This window comes from Camelina sativa, chromosome 11, assembly GCF_030686135.1.
Source record: "Camelina sativa cultivar CO46 ecotype springtype chromosome 11, ASM3068613v1".
NCBI classification, from domain to species: domain Eukaryota; kingdom Viridiplantae; phylum Streptophyta; class Magnoliopsida; order Brassicales; family Brassicaceae; genus Camelina; species Camelina sativa.
In genome coordinates this window covers 48,299,785-48,321,962 of record NC_141890.1, presented here as the reverse complement: position 1 = coordinate 48,321,962, position 22,178 = coordinate 48,299,785, and the positions used below count along the sequence as shown (strand labels likewise).

At 35.1% G+C, this 22,178-nt stretch overlaps 4 protein-coding genes and 5 pseudogenes across 11 annotated transcripts; 5 read left to right on the top strand and 4 right to left on the bottom strand.

The window, feature by feature from the left end:
* Positions 1-523: 523 nt before the first annotated feature.
* LOC104726755 (peptide methionine sulfoxide reductase A1) lies at positions 524-2,324 on the bottom strand. Its single transcript, XM_010445685.3, has 2 exons — positions 1,728-2,324; positions 524-978 (listed from the first exon to the last, which is right to left on the bottom strand). The coding sequence occupies exons 1-2, from the start codon at positions 2,151-2,153 to the stop codon at positions 727-729; spliced, it is 678 nt and encodes a 225-aa protein (XP_010443987.2). The 5' UTR covers positions 2,154-2,324; the 3' UTR covers positions 524-726.
* Positions 2,175-5,017, top strand: LOC104729031 (laccase-4-like; annotated as a pseudogene).
* A 1,729-nt stretch (positions 5,018-6,746) lies between these two features.
* LOC104726753 (uncharacterized) lies at positions 6,747-7,875 on the top strand. Its single transcript, XM_010445684.2, has 2 exons — positions 6,747-7,072; positions 7,556-7,875. The coding sequence occupies exons 1-2, from the start codon at positions 6,829-6,831 to the stop codon at positions 7,753-7,755; spliced, it is 444 nt and encodes a 147-aa protein (XP_010443986.1). The 5' UTR covers positions 6,747-6,828; the 3' UTR covers positions 7,756-7,875.
* A 22-nt stretch (positions 7,876-7,897) lies between these two features.
* Positions 7,898-9,268, bottom strand: LOC104726752 (putative transcription factor At5g61620). The gene is made up of 3 exons (XM_010445683.3): positions 8,887-9,268; positions 8,594-8,805; positions 7,898-8,497 (listed from the first exon to the last, which is right to left on the bottom strand). Exons 1-3 carry the CDS (start codon positions 9,203-9,205, stop codon positions 8,066-8,068), a joined length of 963 nt encoding a protein of 320 aa, XP_010443985.1. The 5' UTR covers positions 9,206-9,268; the 3' UTR covers positions 7,898-8,065.
* A 1,287-nt stretch (positions 9,269-10,555) lies between these two features.
* On the bottom strand, positions 10,556-11,868 carry LOC104726751 (uncharacterized; annotated as a pseudogene). The gene is made up of 3 exons (XR_015573189.1): positions 11,506-11,868; positions 10,927-11,252; positions 10,556-10,789 (listed from the first exon to the last, which is right to left on the bottom strand). The product of XR_015573189.1 is annotated as an uncharacterized LOC104726751 (transcript).
* A 733-nt stretch (positions 11,869-12,601) lies between these two features.
* On the top strand, positions 12,602-13,284 carry LOC109127588 (EMBRYO SURROUNDING FACTOR 1-like protein 10; annotated as a pseudogene). The gene is made up of 2 exons (XR_015573151.1): positions 12,602-12,763; positions 12,863-13,284. The product of XR_015573151.1 is annotated as an EMBRYO SURROUNDING FACTOR 1-like protein 10 (transcript).
* A 2,380-nt stretch (positions 13,285-15,664) lies between these two features.
* Positions 15,665-16,816, top strand: LOC104726750 (ethylene-responsive transcription factor ERF104 pseudogene; annotated as a pseudogene). Its single transcript, XR_015573190.1, has one exon. The product of XR_015573190.1 is annotated as an ethylene-responsive transcription factor ERF104 pseudogene (transcript).
* Positions 16,817-17,733: 917 nt separating this feature from the next.
* LOC104726749 (ATP-dependent 6-phosphofructokinase 4, chloroplastic) lies at positions 17,734-22,061 on the bottom strand. 4 transcript variants are annotated; one of them, XR_015573186.1, is made up of 15 exons: positions 21,685-22,061; positions 21,453-21,499; positions 21,320-21,359; positions 21,174-21,236; positions 20,798-21,094; positions 20,636-20,689; positions 20,485-20,553; positions 20,266-20,395; positions 20,146-20,186; positions 19,836-20,060; positions 19,703-19,751; positions 19,471-19,625; positions 19,169-19,343; positions 18,139-18,419; positions 17,734-18,018 (listed from the first exon to the last, which is right to left on the bottom strand). XR_015573186.1 is itself a non-coding variant. In XM_010445682.3 (14 exons), the coding sequence occupies exons 1-13, from the start codon at positions 21,937-21,939 to the stop codon at positions 19,176-19,178; spliced, it is 1,593 nt and encodes a 530-aa protein (XP_010443984.1). In that variant the 5' UTR covers positions 21,940-22,061; the 3' UTR covers positions 17,734-18,419; positions 19,169-19,175. The 4 variants fall into 4 exon arrangements, 1 of the variants encoding a protein (XP_010443984.1); XR_015573188.1 differs by having other exon boundaries at positions 20,485-20,549; XR_015573187.1 differs by having other exon boundaries at positions 17,734-18,419; positions 20,485-20,549.
* Positions 17,803-18,641, top strand: LOC104726748 (ethylene-responsive transcription factor ERF107 pseudogene; annotated as a pseudogene). Its single transcript, XR_015573191.1, has one exon. The product of XR_015573191.1 is annotated as an ethylene-responsive transcription factor ERF107 pseudogene (transcript).
* Positions 22,062-22,178: the final 117 nt, after the last annotated feature.

Sequence of the window (22,178 nt, the reverse complement as noted above, 5' to 3'; positions counted from 1 at the left end):
AAGACACGACAAAACGACCAAAACTGAGTACTAAACGAAAGACAAAATACGCTAAAAGCACCATATGTCACTTGTTTTGTTAGCATAATTAATGTCATATCGATTCAAGTTTATTTTTTAAAACTTAATGTCTAAAAAGTCTCATTCATTGAAAGTTGATGTTTTAAATGTCCTAAAACAAAGTTCATGGTTTAAATGACCTAAATTTGAAAGTTTATAGTTTAAATGGCCTCAGTTTAAAAGTTAATGGTTTAAATGACATTTTTTGTGAACTAAAATTTTTATCAAAACGACGTCGTTTTGTCACTAACGGAGAGTGTTAACGGCAGAGTAATATTTGTTAGTTGCTCGACTAACGGATTTAACATCATGTCTTTTTTGGCTTGGTCAACAAAACTTAATGTTTAAAAGAGCTAGTGAACGAAAATTGATGTTTTAAATGGCCTACAACAAAGTTCATGGTTTAAATGGCCACAATTTGAAAGTTCATGGTTTAAATGACATTTTTACCGACTCTTTACCCTTTTTTACACCAACTGTTTTTTTAATAAAAGGGACAAGTATAACACAAGATGAACAATCTAAGCGATTTGAAACACTCAGAATATGTTTTATGAACAAGAACAAGACACATGATTGCAATCTTTAAACACAACATCTCTAGTCTATAATAGATAAGTAGAAGCATCCTCTGCTTTTTTTTGGGTGTAGAAGCAAGGCTTTTCTTTAGCCATAGCAGCGGATTGGGTCGTTGCAGCCTTTCGCACTGGATTGCTTAAGACCAAACCTCCCTCCTTTAGACAAGTATTGCTGGTTATGTTCTTCGGCTCTGTAAAATTTCTTAGCCGGTAATATCTCTGTCACAATCTTCCTATCAACTTGTTGCTGGTGACGCTCCAGTGACTCGCGTGCTAGTTTCTCTTGCTCAGAGTTGTAGAAATATATCCCTGATCGGTATTGGGTTCCCACATCGTTTCCCTGATAAAGGTAAAGATGTAATCATTAAAATGTCGAATTAAGCTTTGCAGAAAAACAGAAATGGCTAAACCGAACAAGAGTATGAAAGCTTAGTAGATATAAAGAGTGATAGAGCTAGGCATCATATTCATTCAGTATATAAATTGTATGGCAATCAATGTCAGACTCAGTTTCAGAGAAAGAAGTAGTCTTTATACTCAGGAAACAGTCTTCAATAAGAACATCCATAAGAAGGTTAATAACATAGAGATATTTCACTATAACAAATTAAACTTAACAGTGTCCATAACAAGGTAGCTTCTTTAGTCTAGAGAACTATGAACTAGTTAGCTACCAACTAAGTCTTATAAGTGTATACATCACTATTCCGATTCTACAAAAACAAAATAGTGATCTGCATAACTTGACTAAGAGCTGGTTAAGTGCTCTCTAAGAAACTACCAAAATACACATGAGAATGATGACCAAAGAGGAGAAGAACGATGGCCAAATTCATATCCATGTCAAGATGATAGCTTCAAACATCGAACCCATAATTTATACTAGTAAAACAAAGATGAAACGAATCCAAACTCTAGATCTCAATCTAATTAGGGCTTATATACAATAAAGCCCTAGATAAGATCAAGTTTTCAGATAGCCATCACAATTACACAGAAGCAGAAGCAGAGCATAAAAAGAAAAAATAAAAAAGTAAAAACCCCTAAAAAATCTTCATCAGACATGAAAAAGATCAAGACTTTAGTTACCTGGCGATTCAAAGTGGTGGGATCATGCCTAGACCAGAACAAATCAAGCAGCGACTCATAACTACACTCTTTTGGATCATACTGAACACGAACCACCTCAGCATGATTCGTGGTGCCTGAACAAGCATCTTCGTAAGAAGGGTTGTGAGTGATCCCTTGAGAATAGCCAACCTCTGTTTGCGTCACTCCTGGAACTCTCTGGTACGCTAACTCCACGCTCCAGAAACAACCGGCGCCGAATTGAGCAAACTGGTTTCCCGGCGCCGGAGCGTCGTCGTCGGGACCTTGTGCGATCGGAGAAGGATCCATGTTGGTTTGTCTACTTGATCCTATACCGAGCTTGTTTAGTATGTTCATGGAGATATCTTGTAGACACAGAGACAGAGAGAAACAGAGGAGAGTGGTGAGGAGGAAGCGTCGGCTCATCCTGCGGAACAATTTTTTATCATGACGGTCATCAACTTCGCGTTTGCGTTTGCGTTTGCGTTTACGTTTACGTTTGCGTTTTCAATAGCGATTGCTATGAGAAGTCAGTAACTAACCTTAGGCGGGCACAAAATTAATTAAATATTCGATGGGTGAATTTGTATCGATTCCAAAAGTATTCTAAAAATTGTCCTCTATATATAATAGCAAACCCACTTTTTTTATATCATCTTTAATCTAACGGATGAGATTTATTTTATTAATCCATCTAACGGTTGAAACTTAATAATGATCCTAACAGTTGCAAGTCTTATTCCTTCAAATAATCTGTGTTAATTTTTATATCCCTTCGTCATACCCTATCTTTTAAAAATCGCACCTTTTAATTTTTGCATCTCTTTGTCGTACCCCATCTTTTAAAAATCACACCTATTAATGTTTGCAAATTTTTGTTTCAAACATCTATGTTTTACACCTTTATATTTTACACCTCTTTGTTTATTATATATAAACTTTTATGCATTACAAAAACATGTTTCGAATTTATTGTTTTCAGAGTATTTTTAAAAGTAAAAAAAAAGTCAAAGAATTGTTTTATTAGAGTGTTTTTAAATTTTAACTGCATCAATCTCATATCAAGGTATTTTTATGAATTTGTTAGTGTCCATTCCAAAAAATTGGTTTTGTTCCCTCTTCCGTTTCGTTCTCATATATAGATTATAGATTAACGAAAAATTTGGTTCTTCTTAACTGCTCTGTTTGTTTTTATGTTGTCAGTTAGATAATTTACTCAAGATAGCACTTATATTTAATTTCTTCAAATTAAAGTAGAGTAACAAAAGGACGTGAGATCAATATCTATAACACAAAAATTATTATGGCTATATCCATTATGTGAACAACAATTGTATGGCTATGATACGATCTAGATCAGTGGACACAAAAATTGATTGGGCTTAGTGCGTCGTCGTGGAAAAAGGATTCAGAAGAAGATTCCTTAAATTTTGTAAGGGACACCAACCTACACATACAACTACACCTTGACCGGCCAACGCGGAACTCTCCGGTGGCACGCTCACATCCTCTGGCTCCGTGCCACTGTTAACGGTGCTATAGTCTTCCTTCCCAAACGCGGTGTTCCCTACCCTTTCCCCAAACCCAACCACGAGAAAGTCATCGTTCTAGGCATCTCAATCTTCATATTTTTAACCTTCTTGCATAAATTTGGAATACTATTGACTTGTTGATTTCACATAAAATATGAGATGTGTGCTCTCAATTAATATTGCAACGTGACGCTAGCGGTTCATTACATTGCGTATTTGTTGATTTGGCATAACTAATTTATCATCATAATTGTAGGTGAACGGTGAAAATCGGATACCGAAGATATTGCAACACATGATCAACGGACACCCAGGACCCGTTAAAAATTGTTCATCTCAAGATAATCTCTTTATTTCCAAGTTTACATAATTTCCAACAATATGATGTCAAAAAAAAAAAAAAAACTGATCATGAAAGCCTCTTTCTGTGTGCGAAGGTTACAAACTGTCAGTAGAGAATGGCAAAACCTATTTGCTACGACTAATCAATGATGCACTTAATGAGAGCTCTTTTTCAAAGTCGTCGGCCATCTTTTCACGGTGGTCGAAGTCGACGCAGTCTACGTTAAACCGTTCAAGATCGACACCGTTCTTAATGCCCCCGGTCAAACCACCAACATTCTCCTAACCGCCTCAAAATCGGCCGGCAAGTACCTTGTAACCGCTTCACCCTTCATGGACGCCCCAATCGCGGTGGACAACGTAACAGCCACCGCAACAGTTCACTACTCCGGAACACTCTCGTCCTCTCCAATAGTCCGCACACTCCTTCCACCGCAAAACGTTACTTCGATTGCCAACAACTTTACAAACTCTCTTCATAGTCTCAAATCCAAGAAATACCCTGCCCTCGTCCCGACCACCACCACCTCTTATTCACCGTTGGTCTTGGGCTAAACGCATGCCTTACTTGCAAGGCTGGAAACGGAAGCTGTGTCGTGGCCAGCATCAACAACGTAACCTTCGTCATGCCCAAAACTGCTCTGCTCTCGGCTCATTACTTCAAGAAAAGTGGAGTGTTCACGACGGATTTTCCCAAAAACTCACCGCATGTTTTCAACTACAGCGGAGGATCAGTCACCAACATGGCCACCAAAACCGGTACCAGGCTATACAAGCTACCGTACAACGCCACAGTTCAGCTTGTCCTCCAAGATACCGGTGTCATATCACCAGAGAACCATCCGTTGCATCTTCACGGTTTTAACATTTTCCAAGTTGGTCGTGGATTAGGTAACTTCAACTTAAATGGATGGGTCGCCATCAGATTCAGAGTGGATAATCCCTGTATGGACACTAAATTGACGTTAAAAAAGTGAATCAAATAATATATTTTAGTGATTAATTATCGCCATGTAAAGTTAGGTCTTATAGATCAATTTCTACTAGACACATCACCTCTTTGTCCTTTTCAGAATTCACATAATTAGCAGCTACACAAGCTATAGTAATTGGTTTATGACTGGACTTGCAATCTCCATGCCACTAATAAAACAAATGAAATCTTATGGTAGTAAGTCAAATACTATTATAATAAAATTGATGGATTAATATGTTGTACAATATAGGGGTTTGGTTTATGCATTGTCACTTGGAGGTACACACGTACTACGTGGGGATTAAAGATGGTTTTCTTGGTGGAGAACGACAAAGGACCCAATCAGTCGATTTTGCCACCGCCTAAGGATCTTCCCAAGTGTTAAGTCCTTCAACTAAACAAGGCGACATATCAACATTACGCCACGTCCAAGAAGACCAGTGAGTTCTACGATGTCGCTGGAAAAATATTTCAAAAAAAAAAAGAATTTATATTATATATTATGAAATCATTTGAAAATATGAATAGTTTCATGGTATCTGCTTAAAACAAAAATTATTAACAACGAAAAATAATAATAAGTAGGTTTACAATTGTTCGTAAAAGTCACAACTATATAGAACAGACACAACATATAATAGCAAATCCATTTTAGAGATTAATTTAAATTTAGCGGATGAAATTAGTTTTATTATCTCATCTAATGGTTTAGATTTGTTAATGATCTTAAAAGTTGTAATGTTTAGATCCAACAATTTTATTTCTTCGTCTTACCCCTATCTTTCAATGTTTATATTTGTTATTTATTGCACCTTTTTGTTTCACATCTTTTTGTTTCATACTTATTTGTTTTCACACCTCTTTGTTTATATATATATATATACCAATGTTTTTTAACCCGAACCGGAAAGCAAACCGGACAACCTTTCAGGTCACCGGGTCAACCCGGTCCAACTGTGGGTCATTAATTTACTGAATTTTTTTAAAAATATATATATATACTTTGGTTTCATGAATATCCAAACAAAATTTTCATATCTATCAGTTATTAATTAGTATATATTTTTGAGCAATAGTTATAAATTTTTATTTCTTATCATTTTAAATCCAAACAAGAACAGCAAAATATAATAGGAGAATATCAAAACAATAATTAAAAAAGTAAACAAAATTATTTCTATCTTCCATAAAAATTAATATTATAAAAAAAATTTGACTGCAAAAAAAAAAGGAAGCCACGTACACTCAAATTTTGTCCCACATCGGAAGAGAATAGAGGAAGCAGTAAATGATTTCTTCTTTATATATACTCGTCTAAGTTAAACATGACCCATAGCGCCGGTTAGCAGGTTTTTCTGGTTTTATCTGAATTTCTTAGTATCCGGTTTTTAATTAAAAGTTGTAAAGTTTCGATCCAACAATCGTGTTTCTTTGTCGCATCCCCAACTTTCCATGTTGGCACCGTTAGTTTTCACACCTTTTTGTTTTACACCTCTTTGTTCATATAAAGTTGCAATGTTTTGATCCAATAATTGTGTTTTTTCGTCGCACTTCTAGCTTTCAATGTTTGCACTTGTTAGTTTTTGTACATTTTTGTTTCATATCTTTTTGTTTCACGCCTCTTTATTTTCACACTTTTTTTTTTATATATATACAAATTTTTATGGACTTTGAAAAGAGTTTTTGTTATTTGAGTATTATTAATGATCTCAAAAGTTGCAAAGTTTCGTTCCAACAATTATATTTTTTCATCGCACCCCCAACTTTCCATGTTGGCACCGTTAGTTTTCACACTTTTTTGTTTTACACCTCTTTGTTTATATAAAGTTGCAATGTTTTGACCCAACAAATGTTTTATTCCGTTTACTACTCAAAATGTGAAATTAACAATGTTAATCATTTCAAGTTTTCCCTTTCCCTTTCCCGTGCGGCAACGCTCGGGCCGACATTGTATAGTGGAAATAAAAGAAAATTAAAAAGAATCTAACGAAATTGTTTTTGTCACTCTGAAACGAAGAGACGAGTAAGAATTTCAATTCAACGATTTGGCCAAAACCATAGGCTGTAAATTTGCAATCAAATCCGGAAATTGTTTTTTTTTTCCGTTTTCCTTAAAAAAAATACAAATGTAAAAATATATAAAAAAAAACTGATCAATTTCTTCACAAACAAAATCAACATATTACAAAATATATTTGTTTTTAAAGAGTTTTGTAAAACACTGATCACAATCAAAGAAAAATAAATCAAAATGTATAGATCTACAAGCTGGAATAGAGTAACAGAAGATTACTCATCCGCACCGCCTAAAGGATTGTGGATGGGCTCGGTGATTGGTCCCCTTGACGAGAATGAACTACCTTCCTACAACAATCCACCAGATGAAATGATTAAGAATGACAAGTCACGTACAAAATTTGCAGAAAAAGCTATTCACATCATTCCTTTCGTCCTCCTTGCATGCGCTCTCGTACTTTGGCTCTTCTCAAATCCAGGTATTCACACTAATACACACATGCAATTTTGAGAGCCAAAAGCATGCTTGTGTAGTTGTGCTGATGAAACCATGTCAGGATTTTACAAAATGAATGTTGTTGATGCTTTAACCATGGAATCATCATCAATTTAATATATTCAAAATGAATCTTTAAAACACAGATTTTGACTAAGATTTCAAATGTGTTTTTTATTCTTTTTTCTAGTGCACCTACATCTTATAAGAATATTTGTTTCCAAGTATTTTAGTATCTTGAACATATTTTGGGTTAACTATAAATGCATATCTAGAATTCCATTTTTTCCCCTTTGCGTTTACAAATATTATCTTCCAAACGAAAGGATGATTTTAATATACTTAGAAACAAAAAAAAAACAATTGTTGAGCGTATACTACAAAGTTCATACGGTATAATTTGTCAATTTTAAGCTTCATAAGTCATCATAACTCCCAGAAATAAATAAAATCACTATATTTGTAGATGTGGTGGATGTTGGGATGAGAGAAGAATCTATAGCGGCTAGGATTGAAGGATTGACGATCGAAGGAGACATCGAAAATGACAGCGATGGAACTCAAACTGGTTTCTTGGGCGCCACCTTAGAAATCGGAGATTCAGACAAACCAAACCTCAATGATCGGACCAGACGAGGTTCAAGAAAATTGATCAAAGGCTTTTAAATAATATTTCAATTGCACCATTTTTTTTTGGGGATGAAACTTTTATTTTAATCTGCAAACTTTACCAATACTATGATTTTGTTTTTGCTTTTTCTACTGTTTTTGGTTAATAAAGGAGCAGCTAAATTTAAATTAAATCCAATAAGTAATTTTTCTTTAATCTAATCTGAAAAAAAGAAGAAAAAATTGTACATAATCCGATGACAAAACTGAATATAGTGATATATATTCAAATAAAAACTCGTAACCAAAAATGAAATATACCTATATCATGTTCAAATTCTCTTTTTTTTTTTGTTCAAGTGTGATTTCATTTTACAGGAATAACACCATTACCCGTCATGTCAGTTGCTCCGGTAGCTTGTGGAGCTGGAGGCAAACCGATACCAAGTTCCAAACCGTCTTTCTTTGTCATCATATTAGAAGCTTCATTCGGCTGAGATTGAGGCATACCCATCGGTACATGCCTTGGTACAGGAATACCAGAAGGGTGAACAAACCTAATCTGCTCAGGATTGGCGTAGTACATTGGATGGATCATAAGAGGTGCAAAGTTGTAGTAAGGTGGTCCTGGTACGGTTTGGTAGACTGGCATGAACTCCATCGACAGATTCTGAAACCTGTTCGAAATCTCGGTTTGAGTCTGACCTTGCATCACCGGTTGTTGAGATCCGGTTACTAATTGGTTAGTTAGAGTCTGGGAAGACGATGTTGATGCACCTTGAGAGTTTCTCTCTTTCTCCTTCAGTTCAATCAAACCAAAAATTAAAACCCTAAAAATAAACAATTGACTTCGTCTAACGGATTACTTGAGAAGCAAGGCAATTAAAAAAAAAACCTGATCTTCGAGAGAGATGTCAAAGAGACTAGCACGTCTTTTTCTCTTGTCGTTAACGTTTAACCTAATAAAATATTTCTGAGCATGACTCGCCACCTGTGTCGGTGTTCTTGTCGTGACGAAACTCTTTGCGATTCCTCTCCAATCTCCTTTTCCGAGTTTGTTCAAACCGATTAAGAAATTGCGATGTTCTTCTTCTGTCCATGGCTTCCCTATAAATTTGATTTTTATTTTAACAATATAGTTTCATGAAATAAAAACTATGATTAAAAAAAATTAAAGAAAAAGTTTACCCTTTTTCTTGTCATGAGCGGTTTTGCACTTCTTGGATTGAATCTGACCGTCGGAGTGGTAACCTGTATCTTCAACGGCGGCGATTGGATCACCGCTACCGTTACTATCATCGTTAGCGAGAAGAGCATCAAGGTTTCCCAAACTGAGACTCTTCCTTAACGCCGTAACCTCAGGCGGCCTAATCGGATCAGAAGATATGTTAACGCCGAACAGTTTAACGCTTCCCTTATTAACACCGCTTAGACAAGTACGTGCGTTATGGCCATTGTGACCACAGTGGGAACAAGTCTTTGCCGTCGTCACCGTCTCCTTCACCATCTCTCTGTTTCTTCTCTAGATACGATCACAAGAAATTGGGAATCTTTAGGTCTCTCGCTAATTGTATTTATATCTTAATCTCTCTCCGAGTTAATATATACGATATATATCCGGATATGCGTGAGCTGTTCCTTTTTTCTTTGTGAATGTCCTTGGTGTTTTTTTTTTTTTTTTTTTACATTTTTTTTCCTTAAGAGATAAAGCGTTTCCTTATTTATCTTCTTTTTATTTTGGAAGTTTTTTTTTTACCAGAACTATTTATAAGGAAAAATCCAGCAAAATCAGAGTAAGATCAATAATCAACGGTTAAGATTTTCTTAAGATAGGATTCGGGGAGATTCAGCCGTTAGATTGTGTTTCCAGCTAAACCTGTACTGGATATTATTATTAATCCCCGGGTATTTAGGTGAGATATTAAATCGTATATTCGATATTTTTTTTATTTATTGTGTTTCCTAAAGTTACCCAAGTTTTTATCAGTACCAATCCTAATCCTTATGCAGTTGGAATTTACTTACTTTTATCTTAATCCACATTAGTTAATATCTCATATTTTATTTTTCACCGAAAACTTACATATATATATATATGTTATATATATTATCTAATAATATACATATCAGTGGTTTCCCGTTTCCTTAATCTTAAACAATATTGAAAAAAAATTGATTAACAAAATTATTGAATTTTACGATGAATTTGAGTATTGTTTTATGTATATTAATTCATGTATGGTCCAGCCTAAACGCATTGAGATCAAATTGTGTATTTGGAAATTTGTATCAATGTATGTAGGAATACAAAGTCCTCGTTTCTTTAATTAGGGAAACTTCTTTGTTAAGAAAAAAAATAATTAATTTGTTTATTGCGATCACTGTGTGTTGATCTTACAAAATCTACGGTGGGATTAGTTTAATTTTCATACAAAGATTAAAAAAAAAAACACACAGACAGTAATCTGAGAAATCGAGAGAAGCCACATGTCTTGACATGTTTTCAAAACGGAAATTTTACGACTATCAAAACAAAACATCTTAGTTCAGCAATAAATAATATAATACGATAATGGGTCTGTTCGTTTCGTTGACGCTGGCGGCAGTGGCAGCGGCTGCGGCAGTGACAAACACAATTTTTTTAATCGCCGCATCTAATCGACGTTCAAAATCAGAAGCTGCGTTTGTCGCAGCGTCATGCCGCAGGTACCTGCGGCAATCAAACGAACAACGATAGCTGCAGTTGACGCAGCCGCAGGTACTTGCGGCGACGAAACGAACAGACTCAATACCTTCTAAATGATAAATTTACGTTTGGACTCTTTAATTTCAATCTGTATATAAACGTTGGTACCAATAACCTCCCAAGTCCCAAATGTCATATATGAATATGGTTTAAGTATTTTTTGTCACGAGAGGTAAAGTATTTATATGCAAAAGCTCCTACACGAGGAGCTTTTTGGTACTCTTTCATAAAAATAGATCGTGCTCTTTTAGCATCCATGGCGAATCGAAATTGAAGAGACCTTTTAGTAGAAGTACTTGGGCCATAACACTTGGGGACAAGTGGTTTTTGCTCCACCACCATAACCTACCATCAATTTATAAAGGGAGAATCAGAGTAGCACAGAGTTTAATTTTGAAATGCTCATATGCACACATTTCTTTTTCCCGGCAATTTCTAAATGTTAAAAAAAAAAAATGGAAAAAGTATCACATATATAGCACCTTTGATATCTCAGGGATTGACGCATGCTTAACTCCTTCGAGTGGTTTATCTTCTTCTGCCGGCTTATCTCCTTCAGTCAATTTCTCTATTTGTGGCGGCTTATCTACCTCCGCCGGCTTATCTTTTCCCGGCGGTTTATCTTCCTCTCCCAACAGCTTGTCTTCCATCAATGGTATATCTCTTCCCGGCAGCTTATCTTCATCCGACTTTCTTATCTTCCAACGGATTATCTCCTCCTGACCACTTGTCACCTCCTGCCAGCTTGTTAGCCCCCTCAGGCCTAGCTCCTCGCGCATGCAAAGTACTTGTTGAATGCTGTTTTTTCCTAAGTGTCAATCACACTGTCTCATATACACGTAATGTTTAACATAAAAAAAAAAAAAAACAAACAAACAAATTGTGATATGTATATATGAATGTGGTCACGTATATAAAAATTGCATGAACAATTTCTGATATGTATCTATCATGCATCATGTGAACTTTTCTTGAAACCGAATGGTACGACTAAACCATTATAACAAGAGATAATTAATTACTTTTTCGAGGTAAAAAATCTTGATTACTTAAGTATTTACTTGTAGAGCCAGAGAAGGAGGGCGATCCCCGATGCTCCGAGGCTACCAGAAGCTAAGAAACCCATAGCAAAGACACTTGAAGTGATAACTGCAGGTACAAGAATCGGACTAAGAACCACAAAAACCGGCATCATAACGGCTAGAGCCACGGCCATGCCGGTGAAGGTTAAACCGGTGAGGATCATAAGGGATACGGCGGCTATACCGGCGTAAAGAGGCGGTTTGTCTTTCGTGTCGAAGAAATGCATTTGGCATAGAGAAATTTTGTTAAGACTCTGATTCTGCATAAAGAGTCTACGTGTACGGCGCATATGTCTGAAGAGAGTATTGTCCATGCATGTAACTGACACCTTTGTGAGTGAAGTTGCTCTACGTCACGCCAGGTTAAGTTGCTTTTGTTTTTGTTCACATTATATGTGCCTCGTTCATTTAACAGGAAATAATGAAAGGACCTTTGTGTTAATTTTTTTTTGGTAGGGAGGAACTTTGTGTTAATTGATATACTGTATTATACTAATAAAATATTAATTTTGGCAAGTTGATGTGTGAGCTCCTTCGTCGATCCAACGAAATAATAAATATTTTAGCCATGGCCTATATGGCATTGACACTGGTCGCTTCTTTAGTCATAATGGTCAGACAATTCAACTTCATTTCTTGGATGAAACAAATTCAACATTCAAATTTGTAGTTATTCCATTGTATTTTATTAGTTTCCTACAATTTTTGCAACCATAAATTTTAACTGTTTGATACTGGATGATTATTCATTCCTTCTTGTCGACCATTCTTCTAATGGTTTTAGAGCCTTTGGAGGTCCGACTAATGATAATACTTCTGGTTATTAATAATGTATTTGAGGAAAAAAGAATTAATGATATTAAAAAAAAATAGTATCCATGATGGGAGATATGGAAAAAGCTCGAAAATGATGGTTTCTTTGAAAGGAAAAAAAAAAAGGTTAATTAACAATTCTATTACAAAGGATATAAGTTTGTGCACAAAAAAAAAAAAAGGAATATGAAAGAACTAAAACTAGTAAAACAAATTTAAACGTTTTTTGTGGATCACCATACGAGAGACATGCACTACGTAATTAGTACTATATAAATTCATATTGCTTGTGAGAATTCCTACCATCAAATAGCAAACAACGTTTCTGTGTGTTTTTTTGAGAAGAAGAATATCAAAACAATGTCATCATCACATTTTGCTATTCTTTGCCTCTTCATGATTTCCCTCGTTCCTCTACTTGAATGTATGTGCATATATATAACTAATAATTCATCATCATCATCATCGATTGTAATATCATATTACTAAATTCTAATTCTTGTTTTTCTCTGTTTGGTTATAGTTGGAAACGCACAGGGTTCTGAAGCGAGCCTGCAGCGGTTAGAACCATCAATGTGTATTCGTGTATTAACAAAAATCAAAAATGGTGTTTTTGCTGTGCCGGACAGCCGAAGACCTGTCATCTTAATAAACGAGAATGTGCGGCTGTCTGCAAGCGTGTACCTTCCCGCTAGCGCCCACCTTCCCGTAATTATGTTTAGTACCATTGCATCTCTACGTGCTACAATCAAATGGTTCTGAATCAATTTTAATATATTTCCTAAAATCGTATGTGATCGGTTTTTGGCCGAAATAGCTAAATGCAGTTTGAAAACTTAGAAACTGTATCAACATTGAGTAGTTGAGAACTTGAGATGAAAAAGATGATATGTATATTCTCTAAGTCCTTTATTATTATTATTACTTACACGTGGGTTTATTTGATATATTTTGATAAAAATTTTATATGATTGATTACGGTAATAAAATATTATCTCATAAACAAAATTAAAATTAGTACTAAGGAAAAAATAAATTTCAGATACACAATTTTTTAAAATATAAAAATCAGTTGTGTTATAAAATCAAATCTGATAAAAAAAAAATCATAAATTTAACTTGACGTCCAGGCGAGGCAAATCAAACTGATGACCTCACATATCCTAAACCATTTTCTTTGACCACCAGAAAAACGAAACAATTTTATAATCATGAATTTAACTCGTTTTCATATTTAATAGATCGCTACCACCTATGTTTTTGTGCTTTTTATTCAATGTTTTTTTATTTTTCTTATTCTTTCTTGTCATTTTTATTGTCAAATTTTGTGTTAATTGTCATCGTAACTTTTATCGTTTGGTTCTTCGTTATACTCTTTTTCTTCTTCTTCCTCGTTAACTTCTTCATATTCTTCCACTGAAAAACCTTTTTTTAGACTACCACACAACTTGTTAACCCATCAAACTCCAAGAACAAAATCATTTCTTTTCTCATAAAATTTGTGAAATTCATGATTACCAGCATATTCAACACATGCACCCAATTATTGACAATTTTATCCATATACTTATTTGGTTTTAGATCCACGCGTTTAGAAACTTCTCAAACCAAAATTCTTACTTGGTTTATAATATTTAAAAACATAATAAAATATACTAATAATTATTTTTTTAATATGAATCATATGATATATAGAAATATGAGTACACTATAAGAACATATTAGTTATAAATAAATAATATCAATTATATTATATCATCAAATAATATCAACCGTATCATATTATCAAATAACCGTAACCGTATATAACAGTAACCGCTTGAACTGTAACCGTATTTAAACGTAACCGTTTAACCGTTTGTTAAACGGTTCTAGTTAAGGTTACAAAAATTTCTAACCATAACCGATGGTTAATAAACCTTAATCGTGACAACCGTAATCCTGGTATAGCTAAAAAAATATGTGTGTTTGTCGTTCATCTTTCTTCTTTAAACCTCAAAATTTGACTCAAACATCAAATTAAGGTCTTGCGATGTCAATCCTTCTTCCTTATACCCAAAAATAAAAAATTAATGAAAGAATATCAACTCATCTATAAAATCATATACAAAAAAATGTTTTACAGCTCATAAGAAATAAAAAGCACAAATGTAGATAAATAAGATAATTTATGGTTTGCATCAATATTTATAATATTTAAAACTTTTAAAAGGTTTCGAAATATAAAATTTGAACCTTTTAAAAATTTTCAATATTTATAATATTTTAAACTTTTAAAATTTAAAACTTATAATATTTAAAAACTTTTTAAAAGCTAAGAATTTTTAAAAGTTTCAATATTTATAATATTTAAACTTTTAAAATTTTTAAATATTATAATATTTTTTTGAAACTGTTTAAAGTTTTATTTTGATCAAATAAAAAAACCAGATCAAACCAAATAAAACTTTTAAACTTGGACGCCTGATAAATCAAGCTTTCCTGCTCATTCGTTGTTGGAAGCATATTAATCTTATTTATATTGGTTCTGAACCACTGTCTAAAAAAATTATAGCCGATGTGGGATATTGTGCTTAGTTCTTTGATTTCTATAAATTTAAAATTTTCCTTTTTCTAAAAAATTCTGTAAATTTAAAAAATATTAATGAATGACATGTCAAATCATGATAGATTGTTTAAAATAATTCTTAATATAGAAAATTTTGGAAATTGTATAAAATGTTAATAAGTGATATGTCAAATTTCTATTGGTTGTTTAAAATCTTAAGTGGACGGTTTTAGGAGCTTATAGCTCCTATTTTTTATTAATATAAATTATTTTTTAGCCTCTCTTACTTTCTAAAATTATTGGAAATGTTTTCTATTTTATTCACGATGAAACAACGAGTAGCTTACATGCATTATATTAGAGATCTCTATTAATCTGCAATAAAGCATTTTATAGAAATCAAATCTCAGAACTGATGTAGAAACACTAAACTATTTTAGTCAGTCACTTCGTTACTTCTTCTTTCATAATTTATACAGTAATTTTCAATATATCATATATATCCGTAATTAGACTTTTGAAGCTGGCGGTACTATTAAAAAAAAAATTGATAGGTTTTCTATATACATTAAACTCAAATTTTAAAACTCTGTGCATATTAAAAATTCAAAAGGAGTTATCATGATAACTTGATAAGTACTTTTAAATGACAAAAAGTCCACTTAACCCAAAAGAACAAAAGAAAGAAAAACGACGAAATATATACTTTATTAGAGAAAGAAAAGAAAAATGATTAACAAGTCCAAGACAAGGTAGTATGATCTTTCTCGGTCCGATCCACGAAACTCCCTCGAACCCTCTCTTTAGTTTTAAAGCTATCTCTCACCTGCCGTACTATATATCACCATATTCCTCGTCACTCTTCTTCCCACTTCCCACTCATTTACGAAAACACATCAAGAGAGCTGCTTAATCAAGAGTAAAGATATGGCAACTAAACAAGAATCTTTAGCCATCGAATTCATAAGCCAACACCTTCTCACAGACTTTGCTCCCATAGAAACCAAAGTTACCAACTTTGCGTTTCACGAAACTGAACCATCTCTTTTTACCAATCAAGCTCACAGCTTTCACTCAGAAACAACCGATCAATTACCTAAACCGAACTCGACTCTTAACCGGCGTAAACCGCCTTTACCGAACCTATCCGTCCCGAGAACGGTCTCAACAACGACGGAGAAAACCGAGGAGGAGGAAGAGAGGAGGCCCTACAGGGGAGTGAGGCGAAGGCCTTGAGGAAAATACGCTGCGGAGATCAGAGATCCGAACAAAAAGGGTTCTAGGATTTGGCTTGGGACTTACGACACAGCCGTGGAAGCTGCAAGAGCTTATGACCAAGCAGCGTTTAAGTTGCGTGGAAGAAAAGCAATCTTGAATTTTCCTCTCGATGTTAGGGCTACGTCCGAAACTTGTTTCGAGGAAGGAGTCGTCGGATTAGGGAAACGAAAGCGGGTTAACAGTTCTCCTCCACCGGAAGAGGAGAAGGCGGCTAGGGTTAAAGTGGAGGAGGAAGAAGAGAGTATTACGTCGGAGACGACTATGGAGGATGAGGTTGAGACGGTACCTTTGACGCCGTCAAGTTGGATGGGTTTTTGGGATATGGGAGCAGGAGATGGTATCTTCAGTGTTCCTCCGTTATCTCCGACGTCTCCCAATTTCTCCGTTATCTCCGTCACTTGAACTTGGGCAACGTCAACGGACGATGACGTCTTCACTTGCGTCACTCTCGTTATTTCATTTTATTGTTTGTAATAATAATATAAGGGTAGCGGTAGTGTGCAACTATCAAATTAGTACTTCCCTTATTATTATCACCAATCATTTTATTCATTAATATTTTTTTTTTGAGAAGAATATTTGGATGTTGAAAATCTTGTGAATTTATTGATTGTATAAAAAATATATATATTTAGTCATCTGTTTTGTTAATTAAGTCGTACCTTTCATCTGCTAAAGTCAATAGATTGTAAAATTTGAGAAATTAAATCGGAGCTATACAAGTAAGTAGTGTGAAAGCAAAAGTGGAAAACACTGTAATGAGTTAAATAAATTACACACAAATCTAAACGAAAAGCTAGATTTTTTTTCAAAATTTCAATAGTAGAACAACACCAATCAAATAGAGAGATAATGCCGTCTAAGATCGATTATCTACAAAGCATCCATAAAAGTGTATAATTAATATTATCTTAGATTGTTATTATAAAATTAAGAAGGATGAACTAATTAACAAAATTGTCAAGCTAACTGAGCAAGAGGGTAAGATTTGGTTCATATAAGTGGAGCCCTATACGATCGAAGTTAAGTAGAAACAAAGAAAATATCAAGTTGCTTCAAATCATATCCTAGCAAGTAGATAGGCAAGACAACCCTACAAGAAAAAGCAAGTTGATGAATTTGTCTCTCCTCTTTGGGTGGTGGTAGTTATTAGGGAAGGCACTGCATAATACTATCATCTTATTGTTTTACTCTAATGTGAAAAATGCAAAATATCTTTTGATATTTAGAGTTGAAAAAGAAAAAACATTTTGAAAGACAAATATAGCTTAGGATTCGAACCGTGCTCAAAGGGATCAAACTCGAGAAGAATCAAATATGGATGTTAGTGAAATTTGTCACCATCATAATAGACAAGATCAAGTTGGCACAACTTGAAGGGTCCTGACAAAATATCTTAAGTTGTCTCCATAAATGTTTAATGGATAAGAATTGGACCCAGAGAGTTAAAACAGTGAGACACAAGAGAGAGAGACTTGTGTGACACCTCACCCATGGCTGCGAAAACACCTGTTTAGGATCCTTTTCTTTATATAATAGCCCACAAAACGATCAAAACTTTTTTTTTCATACATCTCACTTGCAAACTTTTTCTTCTTCTTCTCCTGTCTTGTCTTGAAAAGAAAAGTAAAATAAAAATGGCGACTTTGGAGGAAAGCTCTGATATGGATGTTATACTACAGAAACATCTGTTTGACGACTTGATGATCCCTGATGATTTTATTGAAGATTTTGTCTTTGATGATACTGTTTTTGTCTCAGGACTCTGGTCTCTAGAGCCCTTTAACCAACCAGTTCCTAAACTGGAACCTAGTTCCCCTGTTCTTGATCCAGATTCCTATGTCCAAGAGTTTCTGCAAGTGGAAGCAGAATCATCATCATCATCATCATCATCATCAATAACGTCACCTGAGGTTGAGACTGTCTCGAACTGGGAAAAAACAAAGAGGTTTGAAGAGACGACGAGACATTACAGAGGTGTGCGAAGGAGGCCATGGGGGAAATTTGCAGCAGAGATTCGAGATCCGGCCAAGAAAGGATCCAGGATTTGGTTGGGCACTTTTGAGAGTGATATTGATGCTGCAAGGGCTTATGACTATGCAGCTTTTAAGCTCAGGGGACGAAAAGCTGTGCTCAACTTTCCTTTGGATGCTGGAAAGTATGATGCTCCGGTCAATTCATGCCGGAAGAGGAGGAGAAGCGATGTACCACAGCCTCGAGGAACAAGAACGAGTACTTCATCATCGTCATCAAACTAATGGGAGTAGTGATGTTTTATTAGTATATATATATAGGTTAATATCGTAAGTATGTGAAGCATCTTGTATAGAGCCAAGAAAATATTAGATTAGTGTACTGAATAAAAAAACAACTCTTGCAAATTATGTACTAAAGAGTTCCTGTAACAATGGAACCTTGTCTGTTTTCTCATGTCTTAAATAGCTTAAGGTTCTAGAAGCAAAGTTCTTGTTCCAAATTCTGTTTTTTCAGAAATTAAACTTCTTGGGAAGAGGACCTAAATAGATCCACTACATCTATCTAGTTCTGTGGTACTTAAATCGAATTTTAACCTGAAAGATCTTAACGTAAGCCTAAAAAGAGAAACTTTAATCCAATGACACAATCAGTATCTGACAGTGAATTGAGTACATGAACAAGTTGCAAGAGGGACCAAGGTTAAAGAATGTGTAGCAGCCAGAGTTTTGTCTCATGGTTGGGTACAAGTCAGCATTCATTTTTTAAATATGACAAGGAATTCGATGGACCACACGCAACAGCTAAAGACAGGGGAGACGCACAAGTTGCAAAATGGAAAGTAAACAGAGAAAGATATGTATTAACATCTCAATCTCATCCCTTAGAATGTTGCGTATAATTATTATGAATAACTAAACCAAAGAATTCTTATAATCAATGATATAATTCGTGGTTTGATAAAGCTATCTTTTATGCATATATGTCTTAGTTTACATTTGGAAGAACAGTTGATGAATATCATCTGACCTGTTTCTTAGATAGAAGATGTCTTCATGTTGTCAATCTTTTCTTGAGTTTCCATGTCCATCACATTCTGCACTGCTCCTTCACCAGTCAAGAAACTCGGTTGATTTGTCGATGCAAGGAGTCTAGCCCACATCCTATCCGTTAAGTTCACCGTATTTGTCACTTCAGTCACCCGCTGCAGAAGTAAAACATGTCACTCCGTTAAAAAAATCATGGGATTCACTTTAACCGCAAAGGTTTAGGACTCCTCAATGATAAAATTAGTCTCAGGATGATAAGCGAAGTTAAAGGGATAAGCTTACAGAAATTGGTATGTAAGCATGTCTGCTGTTAACTGGTCCCACAGTAAAACCTGAGTACCCAGCCATTGCTCCATGAACTGCACTTTGGGCAAGAAGAGTGCAATAGACATTGTCTGACGCATTACTCGGTATTGCTCTTATCATATACGTCGGGTCTGTTCAACAAGTAAATATGTCATGAAATGAACAAGAAGAGCCTTAACAAGGTAGAGACAGTTATCTGTAGAAATACCTATGTACTTCATATTTATCATCATTTTCCGAACATTTGTAAAGTGATCCTGCAACATTATGATCACAAAACTTATCTTCAATGTTTAAAGAACTAGAAACCATTTTCTTAAGTTTCGTGGTTCGACCAATACCTTTATCTGTTGAGTCAACCAAAGGCCAACATCAAGCAAAAGTCTATTTCCTGACGCATCTTTAGTTTCAGATGCACGCATGCTTTGAGCAACATAACCCTGTCCAGCTCCTTCGGCTATCACAATTACCATGTGCCTGTTCTCTTTAAGTCGTTGTTCAATAAACTCAAAGAGCCCACCCTTTCCTTCAAGAAAAAATGGAGACTCTGGAATCAAGCAACAATCCTGTCGCATCCCAAAGCTGCCATTGTTATACAACAATAGAGAAGTTTTATAGTGACAACTTAACAATTAAAATACTCTCTATTACCACATCACGGTTTGCTAAAGTTGCAATCATGGCAATAAAACCTGCAAAATTTATACGAAAAGTTAAACTTCATATTCACATAAGAAAGAAAGTAGACCGCATGTGCCACAAAATGTTTACCGCTGTATCTTCCCATGAGCTTAACGATACCAACTCCATTTTCCACACTCTCAACCTCTACATGTGCGGCATTAATAGCTCGTTGTGCTTCCTCAACAGCGGTATCAAAGCCAAAAGATTTGTCAATCACCTAAAATAATGGGTGAAGAAGAGTGTATAAGAAACTCAATATGAGAGAGAAGTAGACCCTTAAGCTGAAAACTATCAATGCATATTTACAGCAATATCATTGTCAATTGTCTTGGGAATGCCAGAAACCGCCACTTGAAGACCACGTCGCTCGACTTCCTTCACAGAATATGAAGCAAGTATCAATATAATTACTTAATGACATCCACCAAACAAATAGTAATATGAAACCATGAACAACCTGGTATATTTTCTCTGCGCCCTTTTGTGTCCCATCACCTCCAATAATATACACCTGATATACACATTGACAAGATATTAGTATAGCTCGATTTCAATACTAACGAAACTACATAAAAATCAAGAAACCTAGAGAAAATGGATTATCAGTTATGTTAGGTACCTGATTTATTCCTCTATCTTGAATGTTATCAACAATCTTCGCTGTATCATGTCCTCCTCTTGACGTTTGAAGAAAAGTACCACCGCGTTTATGAATATCGTTAACTACTTTAGGCGTCAGGGTCATAGTGTTTGTAGAGTAAAAGCCTTTATATCCTCCCTGAATGCCAAGAATGTTATTGACACCATACATATTGTTCAATCCACATACAATTTCCCTTATAACTGTATTGATTCCAGGACACAAACCCCCGCAGGTCACAATGCAAGCTTTTACTTCATCTGATCTGAAATACACCTATGAACCCAAATCTTAACAAGTTTCAGTAACGAAGAATCTTCACAAAGTTTAAAACTTTTAAGAAGAAGTCATATACTCTTTCTCGAGGCCCTGCTCTCCTAAAGTGTACTCCTCGTTTACTCCCCTTCTGGACTACAATCTAACGATGGATGAACTTGAGCAAGCATTAAATCGTAAAAATAAAAACAAAATAAGAGCTTAGAATAAAAGCATCTAGCTTACATTTTGTGCAACCACATCTTCGGAACTGACAAAGGTTCGCCTACAACAGAAACAGTGTGAAGAACACATTACAAACCTCCAAGGATTTATTAGCTTACATACTTAACTTTGCCATGTAGAAACTTTAACTTACTTAACAATGGCGTATGCTTGGCTTTCTTCCAATGGATTTGGGTACGACTGTGATAAATCAATCACAAATCATGAATTAGGGAGCTATCATTAACCAAGCACAAATGTTATTACCTTTAAACGGATCAAGCTCATGACTTGACAAATAACATGCTACACCAATTCAAATCCTTAACTTGAATTTACAAATCTCCATTGCAGAAGTTTTGATGAAGTTGGAGATTTTCATATACCGGTAAATCAGGTAAGAATCTGGTCAAGTGAGGGACGTCTTCTAGCACAAACCCATCGTCTTCCTCTGCTCTCAATCCATCGGAGCACTGAGCTCTGATTAAGCTGTTCTGGTGCACGATTCGCGGCAAGACTGAAACTTTCTTCAGTTTCAAAGCAGGAAGCGGGAAATCTCGGCGGCGATGCAGGACGTTTGAAGAAATAAACGAGGAAAGATTAGGTTTTGTTGAACCAAGAAACGAAATCGAAGCTTCCATTTTGTCCGGAGAACAAATCCGAAGTTGTGGGATTGAAAAATGATTTTTTTAGAGTCTCTGTTGAAACTCACAACAGAGAGAGAGATCACCAAAACGAAGGAGTTCACACTATTCCGTCACAGAGACGGTCAAGGTGTTCAATCCGAATATGAACCGGAATCAAATCGATCCGTAATCATCGGTTTCCAACCGAAATTTTTTCTTTTTTATATAAACCAAACCGGGCAAAAACCAGTTCT